This window comes from Nannospalax galili, unplaced genomic scaffold (genome assembly GCF_000622305.1).
Source record: "Nannospalax galili isolate Female #2095 unplaced genomic scaffold, S.galili_v1.0 scaffold46, whole genome shotgun sequence".
Lineage (NCBI taxonomy): Eukaryota > Metazoa > Chordata > Mammalia > Rodentia > Spalacidae > Nannospalax > Nannospalax galili.
In genome coordinates this window covers 2,031,468-2,052,549 of record NW_008355790.1, presented here as the reverse complement: position 1 = coordinate 2,052,549, position 21,082 = coordinate 2,031,468, and the positions used below count along the sequence as shown (strand labels likewise).

Genomic DNA, 21,082 nt, shown 5'->3' with positions numbered 1-21,082 from the left:
CCTGCCTCTGCCTCCTGAGTGCTGGGATTAAAGGCGTGAGCTACCACGCCCAGTTGTATTTATTTATGTCAAACCAGCAAATAGAAAATGTACATACATATCAACCATGTACAATAGATGAAACAGGCTCGGGGAGTCTATTTTACAGAAGCATGACCATTATTCAGTACAATGTATTATCTACTTGAAAATTGCTAAGGCAATAGATTTTAAGTGTTTGTACCACAAGTAAATGATAAGCCTGGGAGGGAATGTTAATTAGCTTTGTTTAGCCATTCCACAACAACATGCACCTCTATCAAAGCATTATGTAGTGGGCTTCTTTCTAACATAAGCCTTGCCGGTCTGTTTTTTCCAATAGGGAACTGATGGCGCTCGGAGATCTGCTATCCTTGACAGTGACGAGCTCTTGGTGTGCTACTATGATGACGTCAGGACGTTATATGAAGGTTTTCAGAGGGGCATTCATGTGTCAAGTAAGCCTATCACCACATTGACTGGCACTTCTGTTTCTCCTGGGGAAAGCAGCCTTCCCTTCAGAGAGGCCCATTTGCCAGTCTGCATTTCCCCAGATTGCTCTTGCCCTCTGTGTCCTCACATGGCTTGTCTATAGCCAGTCCCAGTGCTCTTCCCACCCTCCTGATCTCTGTGGCCAAAGGTGATGTGGGATCAAGCGTGTGCTGTGTTTTTTGGAGGCTCACATGTGCTGTGTGCCAGTGTTTCCTGTAGTTAAAAAAGCAAACAGTTCCATTGGTCCCCATCTGTCATTTTTTAAGCTTACTAGACCTTAATACCTATTTTGATAGAAATACTGATTTCCCACGGATGCAATATTCCAACAGAAACACTCTAGAGACCCCGTGATATCCATCACCTGCCTCCCTTCTAGAAGCCCCTCTCCCTTCCAGCTCCCCACCATGAGTATACCCCTTGAGCAAGGCTGCTAACACCTCTCTCCTTTCCAGTCTTTATGCCTTTTGATTTTCCTGATCATAAAGCCCACTGTTTCCACCCCCACCCAGGGCTCTGATATATCTGACATACTGTTATTACCCTTTTTTTTTTTTTTTTTTTTTTGGTAGCCCTAACTGGCCTGGAACTCTGTATATAGACTGGGCTGACCTTGATCTCACAGAGATCCACCTGCCTCTGCCTCCACCTCCCAGTTGCTGGGATTAAAGATGTGTGCCACTACGACCAGCTGTTGCTATTCTTTTAAGACTCTACTGCATTTCTCCTTTTCTGTGAGACTCTTCCTGGCTTATCCTTTTCCCCTCCTACCCCGAAGTGTCTCCCTTCCTTCCACTCTGAATCTCAGATCTACTTCTGCAATAATCCCTTTCAGAACAGAGGGGTTTGCTTCATGTGACCTGCCTTCCGCCCAGCAGCCCGTGCTTCTGGGGAACAAGGCAGTACACTTTTCCTCTCCTTGAAGCATTGATACAGGACCTGTACACAGCAGGCAGTCAATTATGTGTTGTCCATGAATAAAGGCACTTGTATTTTTAAAAAATGACTTTATTTTTGCTTTTCCCAGCTTCCTTTGTAGAAATGTATCTTGAGACCCGTGCTTTGTCATTTAAATGTTTTGGTTGGTTAGCTTTCATTTTTGCTGCTAGTGGCCAGATTGTGATCTTACAGTCAAGAACCAGAAGAGATTGCTTTCTCTGTGCTCCACGAGCAGTATGAATGCACTTAAGAAGTATCTGCTGTTTATTGCTTGACACTGAAATAATTTGATTGTTGAGTTCACTGTGTTCAGTCAAGTATTCCCATAGGCTCAGTAAGCTCCACTACAGAAAAAGCAGACTCCCTTGTGAAACATTTAATATGTGAACATTTTGAATATTAGCATCAAGGTCTGAGTTGTGACAGTAACTACCCATAAGGTAGAGCAGACTAGCATCACGCTACACAAAAGTGCTGTCCCATGTTGTAAGTTACCTACATTCCACTATAAGCAGTGGGTGGGATTTGTCTAGGAGCATGGTGGCTTACACTGTACTTTTGACAAATTATACAACTTTTTGTTCTTACTGTCACTTGCTCTCATTGGAAAATAAACATTCTTCAATAAATTGCAGTAGAAAGAAACTTGTTAATCTACATTGATTAAAGGGAATTGCTGGGGCTGGAGAGATGGCTCAGCAGTTTAAAACACTGGCTGTTCTTGCAGAAGATCCAGGTTTGAATCCCAGCGCCCACATGGCAGCTTATCAACTGTCCGTAACTCCAGTTCCAGGGGATCCAACAGCCTCTTCTGTCCTTCGCGGGCATTGCAAGACAACTTACCTACATGTAGGCAAATACACGAATACACATAAAATAAAATAAAACATTTTTTTTTAAAGGGTATTGCTTTGCAAGTCAGTGTTTCTGTCTTTTTTCTGAAGAAACTTTTATCTTAAAATTTAATTTTCTTGTGGGGTGTAGTGGCACACATCTTTAGTCCCAGCACTTTGGAGGCAGAGGCAGGCGGATCTCTGTGAGTTCAAGGCCAACCTGGTCTACATAGTGAGTTCCAGGACAGCTGGGGCTACAAGGAGACCCTGTCTCGAAAAAGACCAAAAAAAAATTTTAATTTTTTTAAGGTATCTCAGGGTTAAAATATTATAGAAGAAGGCTGGGTATGGTGGCATACACCTTTAATCCCAGCACTGTCTCGGCAGAGGGAGGTGGATCTCTGTGAGTTCAAGGCCAGCCTGGTCTCCATAGTGAGTTCCAGGACAGCTGGGCTACAGGGAGAGCTTGTCTCAAAAAAAATAAAATAAAATAAAATAAAATAAATAAATAATATATTATGGAAGCGCAAAACGCAAAGAGCAGAGTCAGAAGTTTGTTAAATGACAGGAGATACCAGCCTAGAGCTTTTAAAGCTAATGTTTTTAAACTTCTTCCAGCTGCACTTTAGTGTCAGCTGGAGACTTGTTAAAAAATACCAAGGCTCAGACTCATCCCCATCCAGTTATATCAAAGATTTGGTTAGTAAGGCCTAAATATGAATGCTTTTCAAGTTTGCAGTTGAGCTAATACTTAAACACATAGTTTTAGAGCTGGGATCATTACGCTTCTTGGGCCATATAATTTCTGTTGCAAATACTCAACTGAAGCTTCAGACATATGTGAATGAGTAAGGCACTGTGTCTCAGTAACACTGTGCTTAGGAAAACAGCTGCTGGCCCACTGTAGCCCTTGGCTGCAGTTTGCTTTTCTTGGTTCTTGCAGAATACAATCGCATTATTTCCTAAGGAGAGGAACAAATTAAAATGCAGGAATATTTATAAAGGTCAAGGCCATCTTTTGCTTTATCATTTTTTCTTTTTTATAGACAACGGCCCTTGTTTAGGTTCTCGGAAACCAGGCCAGCCCTATGAATGGATTTCCTACAAACAGGTAAGTTCCCTGGCTCTCTTAATTAGCTCTCCGCATCTCTGTGACCAAATAACACAAGCAGCTTAATGGAGAATAGGTTTGTTTTGGCTCAGGGTTTAAGAATATACAGTCCATCGTGGTGGGGAAGGCTTGATGCTTGACTGTAGGAGTTGGTAGTATAGCTTATTACATCTTAGCAGATCTGGAAGCAGAACCAGACCAGAGGTAGGGCTAGCCTAAACCCTTAAGGCTAGCCCCCATGGCCCTATTCTGCCAGCTAGATTCTGTGTACAAAAAGTTCTATAACTTCCCAAAATATTACCACTAGCTAGGGACCAAGTGTTTACACACATGAGCCTGCCACGGCAATTTCAGACTCAGACCGTAACTCTGGCTCTGTGGACTGTTCTGCACACTGTAGAATGAGTATTGGATCTGGGAAAGGACTACAGAGTTAAAGGCTACACTTTGGGAAAACTGCTGAACATCTGTGGAAAACACAACACAGATTTGGGGGAAAATCTAGTTAGGCAATTTAACTTTAGATTAAAGCACTTTATTGACAAGCAATATGGATTTACTGTGGAGTATAATTTTTCAGATAAAATTTAGAACTGTCATAGCTGGTGGTGACAGGCGTCTGCAGCCAGCCTGTCGGCTCTTCTAGCATATCATCATATTGTCCTCAGAGTTGAGCCAGCTGTCCATGGGTGTAGCATTTAACCCTTAGGCAGCATGGGAAAGAACACATGTCCAGAGAAGACACCTGCCTTGCTGTATAAACACGAAGCTGGAATCTGGGTTTTTTCACTCTTACCACTCTCCTCCCTACTTGTTGGGTGGCTGTAACTGTTGAAATCACAGTTTACGAGTAGCGAGTAGCAGGATGCAGAAGGGGAAGATGTTGCTTTTTTTTAATTTTTATTTTCATTGTGATTACACCAAATCAAGCTGTTTGCTTTTCCGGTCCAGTCTCAGGATGGGCAGGGACAGCTGGAAGTGCAGGTTGGCTGCCTTTCTTTCCCCACACAGCTGTCCAGGAAATGGCTTTCTTTCCCCAGGCTCCACTGCTGCCTGCTCTGGGGCCAGGTAATCCTGTGGCATTCGTGATTACAAATTGACTTCCTCCCTCTGTGTTTTGTGTGGATGGTGTTTTCAGTAGCTGGCTTGTCTGAGGGTGTGGGATGTGGAGGGAGTCATCATATGGAGCCACAAAGCCCAGCCTGGGGGTAGTGCTTGTCACAACTTCTTGGAATAAAGCATTGGATTTTTTTCCCTTGCCTCCCCAGAGGGCCAACAGGAATGTCAAAGGCTCTGCTTGCTTGAGTAGTAAGTACAAGTCTGTCTCTAGAGAGAGAAAAGGGAAAGCTGCTTATCACACCTGGTCTTTGGAAGGAGCCGGGAGCTCACGTGACTAGAGGGATTTCCCTATTTCTGTTTGGCCTTACCAAAGCCCAAATTATTCAGTTTTTTTCCATCCTCAGTGGTGGCTCACCTGTGTAATCCCAGCACTGAGGAGGTTAAGGCAGGAGGATTAATATGAGCTCTTGCCCAGCCTGGGCTTCATAGTGAGTTAGAGTCCAGCTCTGGGCTACAGCGACTCTGTCTCAAAATACCAACAATAAATAGTTGCTTCCAGAATCCCTTATCTTCACAAGTGCTATGGGAAACTTGTGTGTGTTTCGCACACAGCACTGTGATGCCCCTGAGGCCCTACAGACTCCTGGAGTACTTTCTGGATTGCTTCTGTTAGATTTATTGATCAAAAGAAGGAAGACAGCTGTTGCAGATTGGAGTCCAAGACAGACTGAAATTTCCCCAGGGTTTCTAAAGGTGTAACTGTGTGATTTACATATTTCAACTGGAGTCTTAGGAAATATGCAAGACTGAATTTAACTAAAACTAGCCTTGGATTGGTAGATTTAAAATCTTGTATTTATTTATTTATTATTTATTTAAATGAGTGTTTGTCTGCATGTACGGATGTATGAGTATAGTGCTCTCAGGTCAGAAGATGGCATTGGTTCACCTGGAACTGAAGTTGCAAGCTTCATACACGGTGTGGGTGCTGGGAACTAAACCTGGGTCCTCTACAAGAGGCACAGATGCTCTAACCACTGTGCAGTCTCTCCAACCCCTCATTTTTTTTTTTTATTCATCCAATGAGACTGACTTTGGATAATAAAGATCCCTTTGAGAATTTTTTAAGAGCAGAATGTACATCTTTGTAGAAACCAAATGTATGTATGTTATCCCAATAAGTTCTGCAAACAGTTGCAGATGTTTCTCAGATTCTAGTCCTTTAAATGCAACCTAGACTTGCAAACTGGTCCAGAGTAGAAGCTACTAAGTCTGTTCATACCACCTGAAGTCACTGGCCAGTGTCACTCTGATTCCCTTAGGCTGGGCTAGGTAAGACCATGTGTCAGAACCAACAGCATTCCTGGAAAGCATAGGTGTGGTTTGTTTCCTGTTGGCATGGGTGTGCCTTCAAAGTGTTCTGGAGAATAAAGAGCTCTAAATTTAAAAGTTTAAAAGTTTAGAAATAAACTTAGGGAGAAGTGGGGAGAGACTAGCCATGGATATACAGTCCTGTCTGATTTTTGTGAATCTGCTTTTGCATCTACTTTGTTGCTTATTATTTTTACTACTATTGCCCTAGATTTGATGTGTTTTCTATAGCTTTAATATTTTCCCAGCAAGCTAGCTGTCGTTTTCTCAGGGGGTCACTGTTATTTACTTAACCATCTTGCTGTTCTTTTTCCTTTTTTTTTTTTTTTTTTTTTTTTTTTTTTTTTTTTTTTTTCCTTTTAGGGTTTTTTTCAACTTTAGATAATGTTAAAATGTGTATCTTTGCATATGAGGCCTTTTAAAACCAACCTCCTTCTGATAAATTTGCCAAGAAATGCTTTAGAATAGGCTTGTAGAGTCCAGTAGCAAAAGAGTGCTTTCAGTTTTTGTTTTTGTTTCTTTTGTTGTTGTTGTTGTTTTGAGACAGGGTCTCCTTGTAGCTCCAACTGGCCTGGAGCTCACTATGTAGATCAGGCTGGCCTTGAACTCAGGGAGATGTGCCTGCCTCTGCTTCCCAAATGCTGGGATCAAAGGCATGTGCTAGCTTGCCCGCTGTTTGTGGTTTGGGGGGGTTTTGTTTGTTTGTTTGTTTTGGTCTTCTTTTTTTTGAGACAGGGTCTCCCAGTAGCCCCAGCTGGCCCAGAACTTGCTATGTAGACCAGGCTGGCCTCAAACTCACAGAGATCTGCCCTGCCTCTACCTCCTGAGTGCTGGGATCAAAGGCATGCACCACCACACCCAGCTCACACACAGCCTTCTTTATTGTCATTATTTTGTGAAACTAAAACAGAAAACAGTTGCATAGGAGCCCTGGCATGCAGTTATCTGTGACCTGCAGACTGAGGAGCATTCACTTTGCAGAAGGGATCCAACAGCCAGATCCATTAACACTGAGTTGTAGTGAGTAAAACCTTGCATTGTACAAAGAGAAAGTGTAGCTCCCATCTCCTTGCAGCTCTGCTTGCTGCTGAGACACTGCTCTCGTTACCTGGTGAGCCTTGATTCCTAGCCCTGAGATGGGCGTTCTTTCTAATGCTTTCCTCCCCTATGTTTCAGGTCGCTGAACTGGCTGAGTGCATAGGCTCCGCATTGATCCAGAAGGGCTTCAAGGCCTGCCCAGAGCAGTTCATTGGCATCTTTGCTCAAAACAGACCCGAGGTATTAACCATGAGCCACTTATTGTATGCGTTTCCCAGGTTCACACCTGCTGCTGCTTGGAACTAGATTTTGTGGTCTGTTTCTGTTGGGAATATGACTTTGTGGTTTGCCTTAGAAAGTTACAGGTTTAAAAACCTGAACCAAGACTTTCTTAAACTTTAAAGAGGAAAAAATATCATTTACCAATTATCACTTATCTTTTTTTTTTTTGGTTTTATTTTCTTAACCTAAGTCCAATTCTTAGAGCAAATATCTAATCAGAAGTCTTTTCCTTTTAAGTGCTACCTCTGTAATTTGATAAATGACATTAATAAATTATAACAGAGAAACATAGATACATTTTTGTTAGTAGCAAACTCTGTTCTTTCTGAAAGGTCTGGGCTTTTCTTCTGGCTGAATTTCCAAATTTAAAATATACCTGTGATATACATGATATGAACTGGCCTTCTTGTAGACACACAGCCTATCACTTACCTGTGTAGGCCCATGCTTGAAGTAAAATGAGAGGCCCTCTTGAAGGTACTGTTAACAGTGTCTGTCAACAGTAGCTGTTCTGGAAAAAAATCCAAGCATTGAATTTGCTTTTATACCTGCCTATGTCTAAAAGGTCATCTTGGTTCTATCTGTGGGCTAGTTCATATTTTATAAATTAGAATATCTTCATAGAGCTTCGTGTGTGGCAAGGAGGTGGCATTCTCCACAGCTGGCCTGTGGTTCATCTCATGGTATGATTTTGGCTTTCTTTCATATGTAGTAGACACATTCAGAATTTTTGCTTCAGTTGGATTTTTTAAATATTTTATTTATTGTTTTTTTTTTAATTTTCTGTGTGTGAGTATATTACCTGCATGTATGTAAGTGAACCCATGTCATGCAGTGCCCATGGAGGTTAGAAGAGGGCATTGGATTCCCTTGGAACTGGAGTTATGGATGGTTGTTAGCCATCATATTGGTGTTGGAAATTGAACCCAGGTCCTCTGCAAGAGCAGCCCATACTTTTAACTGCTGAGCCATCTCTCCAGCCCCTTCAGTAGGATTTTTATCACTAATTTATAACCACAAAACATGTCCCTCATTCAAGGAGTAGATTCTTGCTTGAATTTTTGAGGTATTTCACCAATGTTTATTGAGCAGGCAGTAGGTGAGGTACCACAGTACATGGTAACTCATGTCCTCTTCCTGTGGTGACTTGTAAAGGAAGACACACCCCAAAACTGATGCTGTCTCTGAAATGTGGTAAGTGTGGACCTGGGGAAGAGGGATTATGAGAGATCAGCCAGGAAGGGCTTCCTAGACATAGTGCCTGAGTAGAGTCTTGAAGGAAATACTATAAACAAACGAAATCCCAGTTCCAGGCCACATGCATGTGAGTGCTTGGCCCCACCTCCCATGGCAGCTAGCTATACCTTTCTCTGTGCTATGGTTAGTTTTCTGCAGTGTCATTCACAAAGGGCATCAGAAATGAAGGGGTATCCTGAGGGGTTGTAAGTGAAAGAGTGACCATGCCACACTTATCTAAGCAGTAAATCAGTTGCTGTATAGCCAGTGAGTTTAATGGCAAGATAACCAGCTACTGTGTCACAATTTTCCCTTATCATCTTTCTAGGAAGATTTTTTTTTTCAAAACAACTTAGCTGTTTGATAGATATGTGCTCTTCTTCCCCAGTTTCCAGACCATACTATACACTATTGCAGGATTGACCCTTCTTAAACCCCACAACCATTGTGCTGCCTAGACTGCCTCAGTGACTCTGTGTCACCTGGGGAGAAGAGCCTGACCCTGTGGCAGTCTTGCTCCAGCCATCCCCACCAGTCAGGCATATATGCCAGCCTGATTGCTCCCTGGCCTCCACCCAGCCTCTATTGAAGTCCTTTGCTGGTGTTCTCTGTCTCTCTCTGTCTGTCTCTCTGTCTCTCTCTGTCTCTCCCCCCATGCTCCACATTCTCTCTCTCTTGAAAAGGATAAACTCAGGTTTCTTCCCACCAAGGCACCTGCAACTGTCTAGAGCCCGCAACAAGCTCCCACTCTAAACCAGTCACTGTTGTGCCTTGTGATGATCATTTTACACACTTGCCTCTATTCTTCAGTCAGATTGCAGTTTTTTGTTTTTTTTTTAAGAAGGGGGCAAATCTTTGTATGCTAACTTAAAAATTAACTTTAAAAGAAAAAAAAGAAATGAGAAGATTGCAAGAATACAAAAAAAAAAAAAAAGGATCAAGTATTTTGTTTCTGTTTGAAACAGGTACCTTGTGGTACCTGTGCAGAGGAGTAGACAGGCCAATGTTGATTTTTCTGCATTAGATACTTCTGATTTGAATCGCCAAACTTTGCCCTTTGCAGCGATTCTGATGTGACATCTGATTTTCTTTCTGTGACTTTTTTATTATTTAGTGGGTGATCATTGAACAAGCATGCTTCACTTATTCAATGGTGATCGTTCCACTTTATGATACCCTTGGAACTGATGCCATCACCCACATAGTCAACAAAGGTACGTGACTTTTGCATGGATTGGTTATAACAGCTTTGGCGACTGCTTGAGATTTGTTTATCTGCTTAGTGAGGATATTACATTTAATACGAATCACCCTTTGTGTTCAGAGAATGTAGCTTTTGTAGTATGCTAGTATGCTTAATTCGTGCATTACAGTCAAGCTTTGGCACCCCGAGGCTCATTCTTTATTATCTCTTCATTGACAGCTGAACTTTCTGTGATTTTTGCTGATAAGTTAGAGAAAGCCATGGTGTTATTAGAAGGTGTAGAAAATAAGTTAACACCAGGCCTTAAGATCGTAGTTCTCATGGACCCTTTCAGCAGTGATCTCGTGGAGCGCGGCAAGAAGTGTGGTGTGGAAGTCATCAGCCTAAAGGCTCTCGAGGTGAGTCTTTCATCTGTTTCACTTCTCTGAAGGTCAGACATGAGACCCAAGGTCACTGTGTCATCCCAGTGCTGGTCAGCCACCTCTTAACCCCTCAAAGACACAGGACAAAGATTCTCATCTTCTTACTAGAAAAAGATTTTGCTTGCATGCTGAGTTAATTGTTTTGTTTGCTTTGTTTTTTGAGATGATCTCACTGTGTAGCCAGGGCTAGTCTAGAACTCACTGTGTAGCCCAGATTAGCCCTGAAGGCAGTTTAGCTTACCAGATGCTGAGATTATAGGAGTGAACCCCAGTTCCCAGCATTAATGTCATACATCGCTCACTTCCTACAGAAGTCCTCTCTCATGAAAGGGATTGCAGTACTGATATTTATCCTCAGTACTGGTGAACCATGATAGTAAATGCTGGAACTGTGACTTTCAGCTTTACACAGGTTGAAATTTCTAGTTTGTATGCCCTCATTAGGCTTCACTGTCTTTTACTTACTGATTTGTCTCTGAAACCAAACCAGGTATAGAAATCATTTGCCTCATCATCCTTGTGCATATATGTGTGTGTGTATGGATGTGTGAATTTTATGGCACACAGGTGGAAGTCAGAGGGCAATTTGCTGGAGTCAATTCTTTCTTCCACCATGTGGGTCCAGGGTATCAAACTCAGATCATTAGTCTTAGTGGCAGGTGCCTTCACCCACCTAGCCATCTTACTGCCCCCATCATTCTTTTTCCTGGGGTTTCTTTTATAGATCCTGGTGAATTTCAAGTATAGATTTTTATTTATTTGTCTTTTTGTTTTGTTTTTATTTTTGACTTGGTTTATTTTCATATTCACTTTGCAACTCACAGTAAGCACCACTTTAAAAGTAATTATTCGGGGCTGGAGAGCGAGCACAGTGGTTAAGAACACTGACTGTTCTTATGGAAGACCTGTGTTAGAAGCCCAGCACCCACATGGCAGCTAACAACTGTCTGTAACTCCAGCTCCAGGGGATCCGACAGCCTCTTTTGTCCTCCACCGGCATTGGACAACATGGATGCACTTACCTACGTGCAAGCAATACACGCATACAGATAAAAATAATAAAATATTTAAAAGTAATTATTCTAGGAGAATGAGTGTGGTGCATCTGAACAGATTCTCAAACTGGATTTGGTTTAGAAAGCAAGGAAGCCAGCAGGAGGAGGATCTTTTTATATATGCACCATAGATAGTAGACTGCATAGAGTAAGCCTTGTTATCTCTGATGATGTTATAAATATTTTTATGCAACTGTTAAATAAGGTTTTGATTTTTTTATTCATGGTTCTTTTCCTTCTACAAAAAATTAGAGGCTGCAAAGAAGACTCTAGGAGCTTTCCTGAGAAATCTAGTGCCCATAGGGAACCTCGTTCCAGTGGAACACCTGCCTTATGCTGACATGCAAGTGCATGCACACATACAGAAGCCCAGAACACAGCTCCATACACATCAGGGCCTAGGCTTCATTGCTAAAAACATCACACAGGCAGATTTAGGTAGCCATGCAGACACTCCCACTTGAGTTTTCTTTTTTCTTTTTTTTTAATTGTAATCTCCTTTCGAGATAATGAATCTGTTTTCTCTACCTTCCTTTCTGTCCCTTCCTCCAACATGCACATGTAGCTAGTTTTTTCTTTTGTCTTTTTTAACCACTGCGTGATAAAAAAGTAGTTTTAAAATTAAAACATTACTTTGATGAAGAATTGGATATTGTAGTATTGAGTTTATATTAAAATTTAATTTGCACTTACGTTGTATCTACCTGCTCAATGTAATTTGTAATTTTTAAAATTCACGGTATGGTTAACTGAGAAGTCAAGTTTACATTAATGTTGTATTAGTTACTTTTCTGTTGCTGTGATAAAATACTGTGGTCAAGGTAGCTTATAGATTGAAGAGTTTATTTGATTTTGATTCCAGGGGGATTAGAGATGGCGGGGGAGGCATGACAGCAGAAGTGACCAGAGCAGCTGAGGGAGCACATCTTCAAGCAGGCACAGGAAGCAGAGGGTGACTGGAAATCTGATAAGACTTAAGAACTCTCAAAGCCCACCCATAGTGACATGCTTCCTCCAACAAGCCTACACCTCCTAAAACCTCCCCAAATAGCACCACCAACTGGGGACAAAATGTCCAAATACTTGGAGCCTACAGGGCATGTTCTCATTCAAGCTACTACAAATATATATTTACATTAATACATATTTTTACAAAATCCAAATAGAACATAGGCATTTTAAGGTTTTTTTGTTTTGTTTTGTTTTTTTTGTTTATGTGTGTGTGTCTGTGTGTGTTTTGTTGTTGTTTTGAGCCAGAGTCTCACTATGTAGCTCTGGCTGGCTTGGAACTTACGGTGTAGACCAGGCTGGCCTCAAACTCAGAGTGATCCACCTGCTTCTGCCTCCAAAGTACTAGGATCAAAAGTATGCGCCATTATACCTGGCTGACCATAGGCATTTTGAATGTTTGCATTTTCAATATATTAATTATGAGTACCTCAGACTCACAAACCATTGGAAGAGTCCTGCAGCGTACAGTCATGATTCCATCTTCCTACTGGAAGAGTCTACAGTTTTTTTTTTTTTTTTTTGGTCTTTTTGAGACAGGGTCTCCCTGTAGCTCCAGCTGCCTGGAACTCACTCTGTAGACCAGGCTGGCCTCGAACTCACAGAGGATCCGCCTGCCTCTGCCTCCTGAGTGCTGGGATTAAAGGTGGGCACCACCACTCCAGAATGGCCCAGAATGGCACAATTTGTAAAAGTAATTGCTGTGTTTTTTCTAAAAGTTGAGACAGATTTAAGGCTATGAAACTTCCATTGCAGATAGTATGCAAGTGGAGGTACCATTTATTCCCCCAATAAAAAGCAGAGTACATGTGTCTATTGCTTTAGCTTATTTAAAATGAATTTTTGAAGAACTAAAGATCTCTAGAAGTTATGTAACAATTTTGAACAGATTAGCTGGGCATGGTGGTGAACATCTGTAATCCGTAACTTGGGAAGTAGATGCAGGAAGATCAATTTGAGGTTCAGATGCATTGTTACTTTGAGGTCAGCCTGGGCTCCATGAGACCTTAAAAAAAAAGAATCTTGGGGATGGAGAGATAGCTCAGTGGTTAAGAACACTGACTGTTCTTGCAGAAGACTGGGGTTCGAATCCCAGCACCCACATGGCAGTTAACAACTGTCCGTAACTCCAGTTCCAGGGGATCCGACAGCCTCTTCTGTCCTCCGCGGGCATTTCACGATGCAGGTGCACTCATCTACATGCAGGCAATACATGCATACACATAAAATAAAAATAATAAATATTTTTTTAAAAAAAGAATCTTAAATAGATGAGTTGAAATTTGGAGCCAGTAAAGGTTATTTGAAAAATCATTTGCAAAACTATCATGCTGCAGCGCCTTGTTGACTTTTCCAGTTTTTTAAGCTGGGGACTCTGAATGTTGCCCAGGCTGATCTGGCACTCCCCCATCCTTTTAACTCAGCCTCCCAGGTTCAAGAATTATAGGCGTGTGCTGTGCCCAACCCTAGCTGATACCTAATTGGACATCAGTGTTCTTGTTTTTAACCTGCAGTCTATGGTATGTGTAATTTAAATTGATTAAAATTAAAAGCTGCTTAAAGTGTGCTAGGTGGAGTTCAGCGAAACCTGAGCACACCCATCTAATTTCCATTTTGCAATAGGCACCTGCATTCTCCATATGCTCACTGAAGCTGTTCACTTTTACTATGCAGTCTATAAATTGTTCTCTTTTTTTGAATGAATGAATGAATGAATGAATGAATGAATGAATGAGTGAATGAGTGAGTGAGTGAGTGAATGAATGAATACAAAAGTGGCTGAATGCAACAAACTGAAGCATATCAGTAGTAGTCTGCAGAGTTCTGGGTCGGGAAGTGCTGCACCTAGACATGAATCTGTGATCTGATCCTTAATGTCCTTTCAACAAAGAAGTCTAAGGCTCTCTCTTGCAGCCTGTTTCACAGTTCAAAGCTCCCACATCTCCCCACTTTGTGAGGAGTGTGAATATTTGAGCTCATTTAAAATAGCTAGCCTGCGTATCTGGCAGAGAGTTTTTCTCCCTGTAGAAGAGGTCTTTTGGCAGAGCTAGGTGGTCAGGGAGTATATTCTCTGATGGGTGAGGGTGCTGAGGATCTGCAGCTCTTTACTTAAGGTCAATGACAAGGCCTTGTTAAAGGTCATCATAGCAAAAGGGAGGGGAATCAGAAATACAGTGCAGAAGACTTTGCTGTCTTTGAATAACTCTTCTTTCAGGTCTTAATACCATTTATGTAGTTTTATATAGAGAGGAGATAACTGGAAAATGGCTTCCTAGAAAACTGGGTAAATATTTTGGCTCTAGTTACTTAAAATTGCCCCAAGTTTGTTTATTTGAAAATGATAGTCTTTGAGCCAACTGTGAGTAAAACCTGAAGTAAAAGCAGCTTTTAGTGACTTGATTGGACCTTACTCTTTACAATAAGAAGTAATGGTTTTCTCTTCCTCTCTCTTCTCGTTAAGGACCTGGGAAGAGTGAACAGAAAGAAGCCCAAGGTAAGCATTCTGTTAAGCCATGTTAGAGCCTTCTAGAGCCCTGTCATTTTCAATATCTAGTCATATTGGAGACTGTTAGAAATTTGGAGTAATAGCTTGTAGCGTAATGTTTTCTGTTCTGATTTATACCTTTTTAAAAATTTTCCTTCAGCCTCCAGCACCTGAAGATCTTGCAATAATTTGTTTCACAAGTGGAACTACAGGTACATTTTGAGGTGGAATTGCTTCAGAGTGGTATGTGGAAGCCTGTGCTCTCTGCCCCCTTTTTGGATGACGTATTAGCTAATTATAGATGCACACAAGAAAGCAGGAGAGACAGAAGTGGTACAAGTGAGATCATCTTATTACCTTGAGCATTTACTCAAGTATTTACTGAAAGTGACATCAGATCCACTCATCTTCCTAGAGCAGACTATCAGTGTCTCCTTTATTGATACACACACCCATTAAAGACTGACAGATAAAGATAATAGTTTAAGGTAATTTCTAGATAGTAAGTTTCATTGAAAGGATTGTAGGTTGCTCAGGAATTTAATGTTACTCATTTCGCTACCCTGAGGGACTCTGACAGCAGAGGGAGGTATTTGAAGCCCTAATGATACCATGCTTGGCAGAAGTGTCTAACCTTGTCCTGCTTCCTGTGTGCTCTGCAGGCAGCCCCAAAGGAGCATTGATCACTCACCGAAATATTGTGAGCGATTGTGCAGCTTTTGTGAAAGCAACAGAGGTAACTTTAAAATATTGTCATGTTTCTTCACATTCATTGATTGGCGTTAGGCCTCAAGAAAGAAAATAAAGTTCTCCTTCCTGACTCGGGTCCACATTGTATATAAGAACACTGGACTGTAAATAAGGCCTGAACTTTTAATATGGCTAAAAGTCACTTTCCCTCTGATGGTTTTCCTTGTGAACCTAATGTTTCAAGTCTTCCTGTGACTGTTAAGATGAATTGACAGATGGAATTTACCGTAGCTTTTACATGGTGAAACTGTTTGGATGTTGCCCTATGAATATTTCCAGGAAAGGACAAAAGAGAGAGAACTCTCAGTACCATTTCCCTCCATTTTAGTATTGGAAATATCTTTAAGTTTAGAAATGTTAAAGACTAATGGTTATTATGTATTGTGGTGGGTTTGACTCCTATTGTATGACAAACATTAAAGCTTCAAACTATCATTAATTTCCTATCATCTTGAGGTTTTGTACCTACAGGTTATAGTCTCTCCAGGTTGCCATAACAAAGCACTATAGCCTAGGTACTTAAACAATAGATATTTGTTTCCCCCCAGTTCAGGAGCCTGGAAATCCAGGATCAGCTGCCAGCAAATTTGGTTCCTGGTGAGGGCTCTCTTCCTGGCTTGCAGATGGCTGCCTCTTTCTGGGTGTTCATGCTCTGGTGTCTTTTCTAATGAGATGCCAGGCTGTTGGGCCAGAACCCACTCCCAAATCCAGTCATATCTGGGCCCTACCTCCAGATACATGAGACTGCAACATATGATTTTGGGAGGGAGACAGTTCAGTTCCTAACCCCAAAGCTGTATTTCATGCTTGTCTTTGCCTAGGTACTTTTTTTCTTATTTAACACAACTTGCTTTTGCAGTCTCTTGGGAATATTCTGTAACCCTACTTTTTTTGGCAGGAGCCTGTGCCTAATGGTTTAGGGGAGTGGGTATCTTTCTTTTATGGCTGCAGAGGGTTGATCTTGGGGGATATGTGCCACTTGATTTTACTCCCCACTCACATTTCTTAGTCAACTTTTTTTTGGTGTAGACTTTATAAACAACTCTACAGTTAATATTCTACCAAAGTGAAGTTTTAGTTTCCAACTAGGTCATCAGAAATAATCTTAGTAACCTTAACTGACTTTCAATGATGACAGAACTTTAAAATCAGTTACACTATCAAGTGACATTATCAACTTCTAAAACTTCTAACCATGTGGGCCTTATTTTGTGCAGTGAATCAGAAAATTCAAAAGTATGGGTGCTAGTAATGTACCTCAAAGGTAGAAAGCATGCTTTGCATGATGACGGCCCTGGGTTCAATCTACAGCACCACAAAATATATACATAACGTGTGTCTGAATATATATATATATATGACCACAACTGAGACTGATTCCTCATTTCATAGTAAGAAATGCTATTCAGTATGTATTTCACACTTCATTAGGATTAATCAAGATTATAGCATGCCCAGCCTAGATCTAGTGTTCTCACCTAATGCTACATTGTTTCCAAGACTGACCCAACTTTAGGGAGGAGAAAGATTGGCTTAAAAATTACCCACATACATATATATCTCCACACACATGAACACACACATACATCTCTCTCTTTCTCTCTCTCTCTTTCTCTCTCTCTCTCTCACACACACACACACACATACCATCATCCTCATTTCTGAAGCTAGAGTGGCAGCAGCTTCTGTTGGCAAGCCTTTTTTTGTGTTAATGTGTTAATAACATGAACATACTGCGCAAACCCTCACTGCACCTGCCCCTAAGGAAGGTCTACTCTGAGAAAAACCAGGTGTCCATGGTTAATCTGCTTGTGGAGGTTGCAGTCAGCACATTGGGGTATTTTCCTGGGGCAAAGAAGGCTTTAAGGTAAAAATGTTATCAAATTCAAGTACTCTAGATGCATTTATACCATAAATTAAAGGACCTTGGGAATAGTCTCTTCTCCCCTTCCCCCTTTCCCTTTTTGATATAACAGTGCTGGCTTATTAGGGAGTGGATCTTACAATGCTTGAGGGGCAGTGGAACCTGCAGGGTAATGGGTACTATAACTGAAAAACTAAATAAGTAGAGCACACAATCCTTCAACATTCCAATTTGGCCAAAATTTTCTTTACAGGGAAACAAATGTCCTGGAGAGATTGTGTTTAGTCATTGGGAACACCTTCCACTGACTGAGGTGTTACTTTGGGACTGGGGACATAGCCCTGTGGTAGAGCACTTGCCTTGCATGTGCAAAGCCCAAGGTTCCATCCCCAGTACCACCACAAAAAACAACAACAACAACAAAAAAAATCCACATAGCTTTTCATTTTTTGATGAGAAAAAAATAAAGGCAGACCTGAGCAAAACCAGCTTTCCTCAGTGTTGAGGTACCTGTGCTCTGCTCTGAGGGAAAAGGAACCTATTGGACGCCTTAACACTTCTCTGCTTGCTGGTGTCTTTGCTTTCAGACGGCAGTCAACCCTTCCCCAGATGATACTTTGATATCCTTCTTGCCTCTCGCCCATATGTTTGAGACGATTGTAGAGGTAGGCATCTGCTGTGTTCTCCCTGCCTGTCTGTGTGTGCCCTGCTAAGTCATTGTGTTTTACAGAAAACACTGACCATGAATGCCAGTGACACACAGATTTCGTTTTTACCACTTGCACACATGTATGAGCAGCAACTGCAGGTAAGTGTGGTGCACTGCGTTCCCACAGACAGTTCTATATCAGACCCATTTCATCAACGGCAGATTATTAGAATATAAATTATTTTCTAGGTCCAGAATGGGTATTTGAGTTTCAGTCCTGCATTTTAAAATTGAGGGTGCCAGTACCCATGTGGACACAGTTGCAGGTGAACTGTAGAAGGAAGTTCTACATTTAGCTGATAAGTCCCCATGAGGGCCCTGTTCCAGAAGCACTCTCCCTTGTAGAATTTTTTTCCCTATTTTTCCATGTGCCCTGGGGAAGGATGATGTTCAACTGATTTTTGCCTGGGATCCCTGTACACAATGCTGCAGCTAATTTAAGAACTGACTAAGGGCTGGGGAGATAACTGAGTTGGAAAATGCTTACTGTGCAAGCATGAAGACCTAGATTTGTTCCCCAGCATCAATGAAAAAAAGGCACTTGTGGTGTGTGCACTTGTTATTCCAGCACTGAGGATGTGGAGATAGGCAGATCCCTGGAGCTCACTGATCAGCCTGCCTAGCCTAATTGGCAAGCCCCAGGTTCCACTGAGAGACCTTGTCTCAAAAAACCAAGGTGGCTGGATTTCTGAGGAACAACTCTCGAGGTTGTCCTCTGATCTACACATACCCGGGGCGGGGGGGGGCAGAGAAGAACATCTTTTTCCTCCTTCTTCTTGGACAATTTGGATTTTTTTTTTTTTTTTGGTTTTTTTGGAACGGGGCCCCCTTTTACCCCACGCTTCCCTGGAACCCCCTGGTAAGCCCGGGTTGCCTTTGAACCACAAAAGGCCCCCCTGCCTCGCCTCCCCAAGTGCTGGGATTAAAGGCATGTGCCACCACACCTGGCGACAATTTGGATTTTTTTTTTTTTTTGGTATTTTTGAGATAGGGTCTCCTTGTAGCCACAGCTGTCCTGGAACTCACTGTGTAGACCAGGTTGGCCTTGAACTCCACAAGGTCCTCCTGCCTCTGCCTCCCAAGTGCTGGGATTAAAGGCATGTGCCACCACACCTGGCGACAATTTGGATTTTATACCAGAAGAAAAACAATGGGCAACATTTATTCCTTACTGAGTATTTATTGAGCACCAGCCCAGCCATATGCCAGGAATTATGCTAGATGTTGGACATAGTTGACTAGTAGAGAGTGGACACTTTGTTGCCCTATAGGACTGACTTACTCCTATAAATGATCAAAGAGTATCAGGTTCCACCTTCCACCTTTTATGAGTTTATGAAGTGATCTCAAGCGAGTTGCTAGTGGACTGCAGGGACCTACCTGTACCCTTGAGGTACGCGTAGGAGGCATAAGCCTATGAACCTTTAATGTTTCAACTTGAATCACCATATACTTTCCTTTCTTTCTTTCCTCCCTCCTTCCTTCCTTCCCTCCATCCCTTTCTTCCATCCTTTAATTTATTTTGTATGTTCATGTGTGTTTATGCTTGTGGGTTCAGGCATGCATATGCCATGGTGTACATGTGGAGGCCACAGGACAATCTTTGATCGTTGGTCCTCACCTTCTCTCCTTTGAGATAGGGCCTCTCAGCCACTCTGTGAGACAGGCTAGCTGGCCTGAGATCCTCTGGAGATTGTCCTGTCTCCACTTTCCATTTCCCATAGGTATACAGGGATTATAGGTGTGTATACTGCTGCATCTGGCTTTGTGTCTTTTTTACATTATTTATTTGTTTGTTTTCTTATTAGTGTGTATGTACATGGGCACACTTGGAGGTTAGAGGATAACATTTGAGAATGAGTTCTTCCCTTCCACCATGTGATCCTAGGGACCAAACTCAGGTCCTCTCCAACTAGGCTAGCAAGTGCCCTTATCCACTGAGCCGTCTTGCCAGCCTGCCTCCACTTTTTTTCACATAGATCTTTGGATCTGAACTCAAGTGCTCAGGCTTGTGTGGCAAGTGCTTTACCCTCAGAGCTATCCCGCAGCCCTCGTGCTGTACTCTTGGAGTATTTTTTAACTTTTTTCAAGCTAGTATATTTCTGTTAAATCATCTTTTGAACCTTTTTTTTTTTGTTTTAAACTTATAAAATAGTCATATTTTTCTAGTCCATCTGGGTAGCCAGTACAGTTTTCAAGAAATGGGGAAGGTATTGTGTAGTATAATGTGGCCTGCCACATACAGTCCTGACTTCAGCATATTCAGTGTCTTTTCAGAAAATTTCACTTAGATTCAAAAAGAGGAAATGAGATCACAAGCCTGGAGTAGAGGCAAGGAGTTTTATTTTGAGACTAAATAAGCCCTCAAGTTTCTGGAAGAATAGAAATATCTGGGGTATACAAAATGACACATAACTTATCTAATAGATGTTCATTAACCCAAGGTAGCCCCCCATTAGACAGAGTCTGCCCTGTTTCATACTAACTTCTGAATATTGGGTGGTTGAGAAGCATTGCATTTCCATGCCATTTGTACAGTAACAATTAACATTTGTACAGTAATAAATTAACATTGTACAGTAACAAATTAACATTTGTACAGTAACAATTAAATGCAAGCATATCTTTAAAGAAGCCACCCATGTGTGAACCTCTAACCCCGCAGTCTTATATGCTGTCTGAGTGTGGTGGAGCCCTTGTTGCAATGATAAAGCATTTGTTGTCTGTTTTCACCCGTAGTGTGTAATGCTATGTCATGGAGCTAAGATAGGATTCTTCCAAGGAGATATCAGGCTGCTGATGGAAGACCTCCAGGTGCTTCAGCCCACCATCTTCCCTGTGGTTCCCAGACTGTTGAACCGGATGTTTGACAGAGTGAGTCCCAAGCAGCAGAGTGTGGGGGCCAGAACTTGGGGCCCCAAGTCCCAGTACTAGTCTGATTGGGGGTTAGCCACGTACCTTGTGTGGCTAACAACGGTACTCTTACTCACAGACTTCAGTCTATGCCTCTGTAAAATTAGAATTCACTTACCTCACAGAACTGTTGGTAAGGACCACGAGAGAAAAAACACGTACTGTGTTTCAGTCCTGAGATGTAAGCTGGGAGGTCATTTGATTTTATTGGTAAAGTCTTCGATCCTCGTCCATAAAATGGGCTACCTCTTTCCTCTGTCTCAGAAAGTTGCTAATTGGATCACACATAAATA

The 21,082-nt window shown here is 41.8% G+C and overlaps 1 protein-coding gene across 4 annotated transcripts in view; it reads left to right on the top strand.

Annotated features, from left to right (window-relative positions):
• Acsl1 (acyl-CoA synthetase long chain family member 1) overlaps positions 1-21,082 on the top strand; it is a 71,479-nt gene that overhangs the window by 39,403 nt on the left and 10,994 nt on the right. For 3 of the 4 annotated variants that reach the window (XM_008853578.3, XM_008853575.3, XM_008853577.3), the window contains exons 3-12: positions 362-476; positions 3,329-3,393; positions 7,000-7,101; positions 9,494-9,593; positions 9,803-9,981; positions 14,530-14,562; positions 14,714-14,765; positions 15,216-15,289; positions 17,755-17,832; positions 20,616-20,750. In XM_008853578.3, coding sequence (XP_008851800.1) covers positions 362-476; positions 3,329-3,393; positions 7,000-7,101; positions 9,494-9,593; positions 9,803-9,981; positions 14,530-14,562; positions 14,714-14,765; positions 15,216-15,289; positions 17,755-17,832; positions 20,616-20,750 — 933 coding nt within the window. Of the gene's footprint in view, positions 1-361; positions 477-3,328; positions 3,394-6,999; positions 7,102-9,493; positions 9,594-9,802; positions 9,982-14,529; positions 14,563-14,713; positions 14,766-15,215; positions 15,290-17,754; positions 17,833-17,897; positions 17,976-20,615; positions 20,751-21,082 lie in introns of all 4 variants that reach the window. The other variant, XM_029556339.1, reaches the window with a different exon arrangement.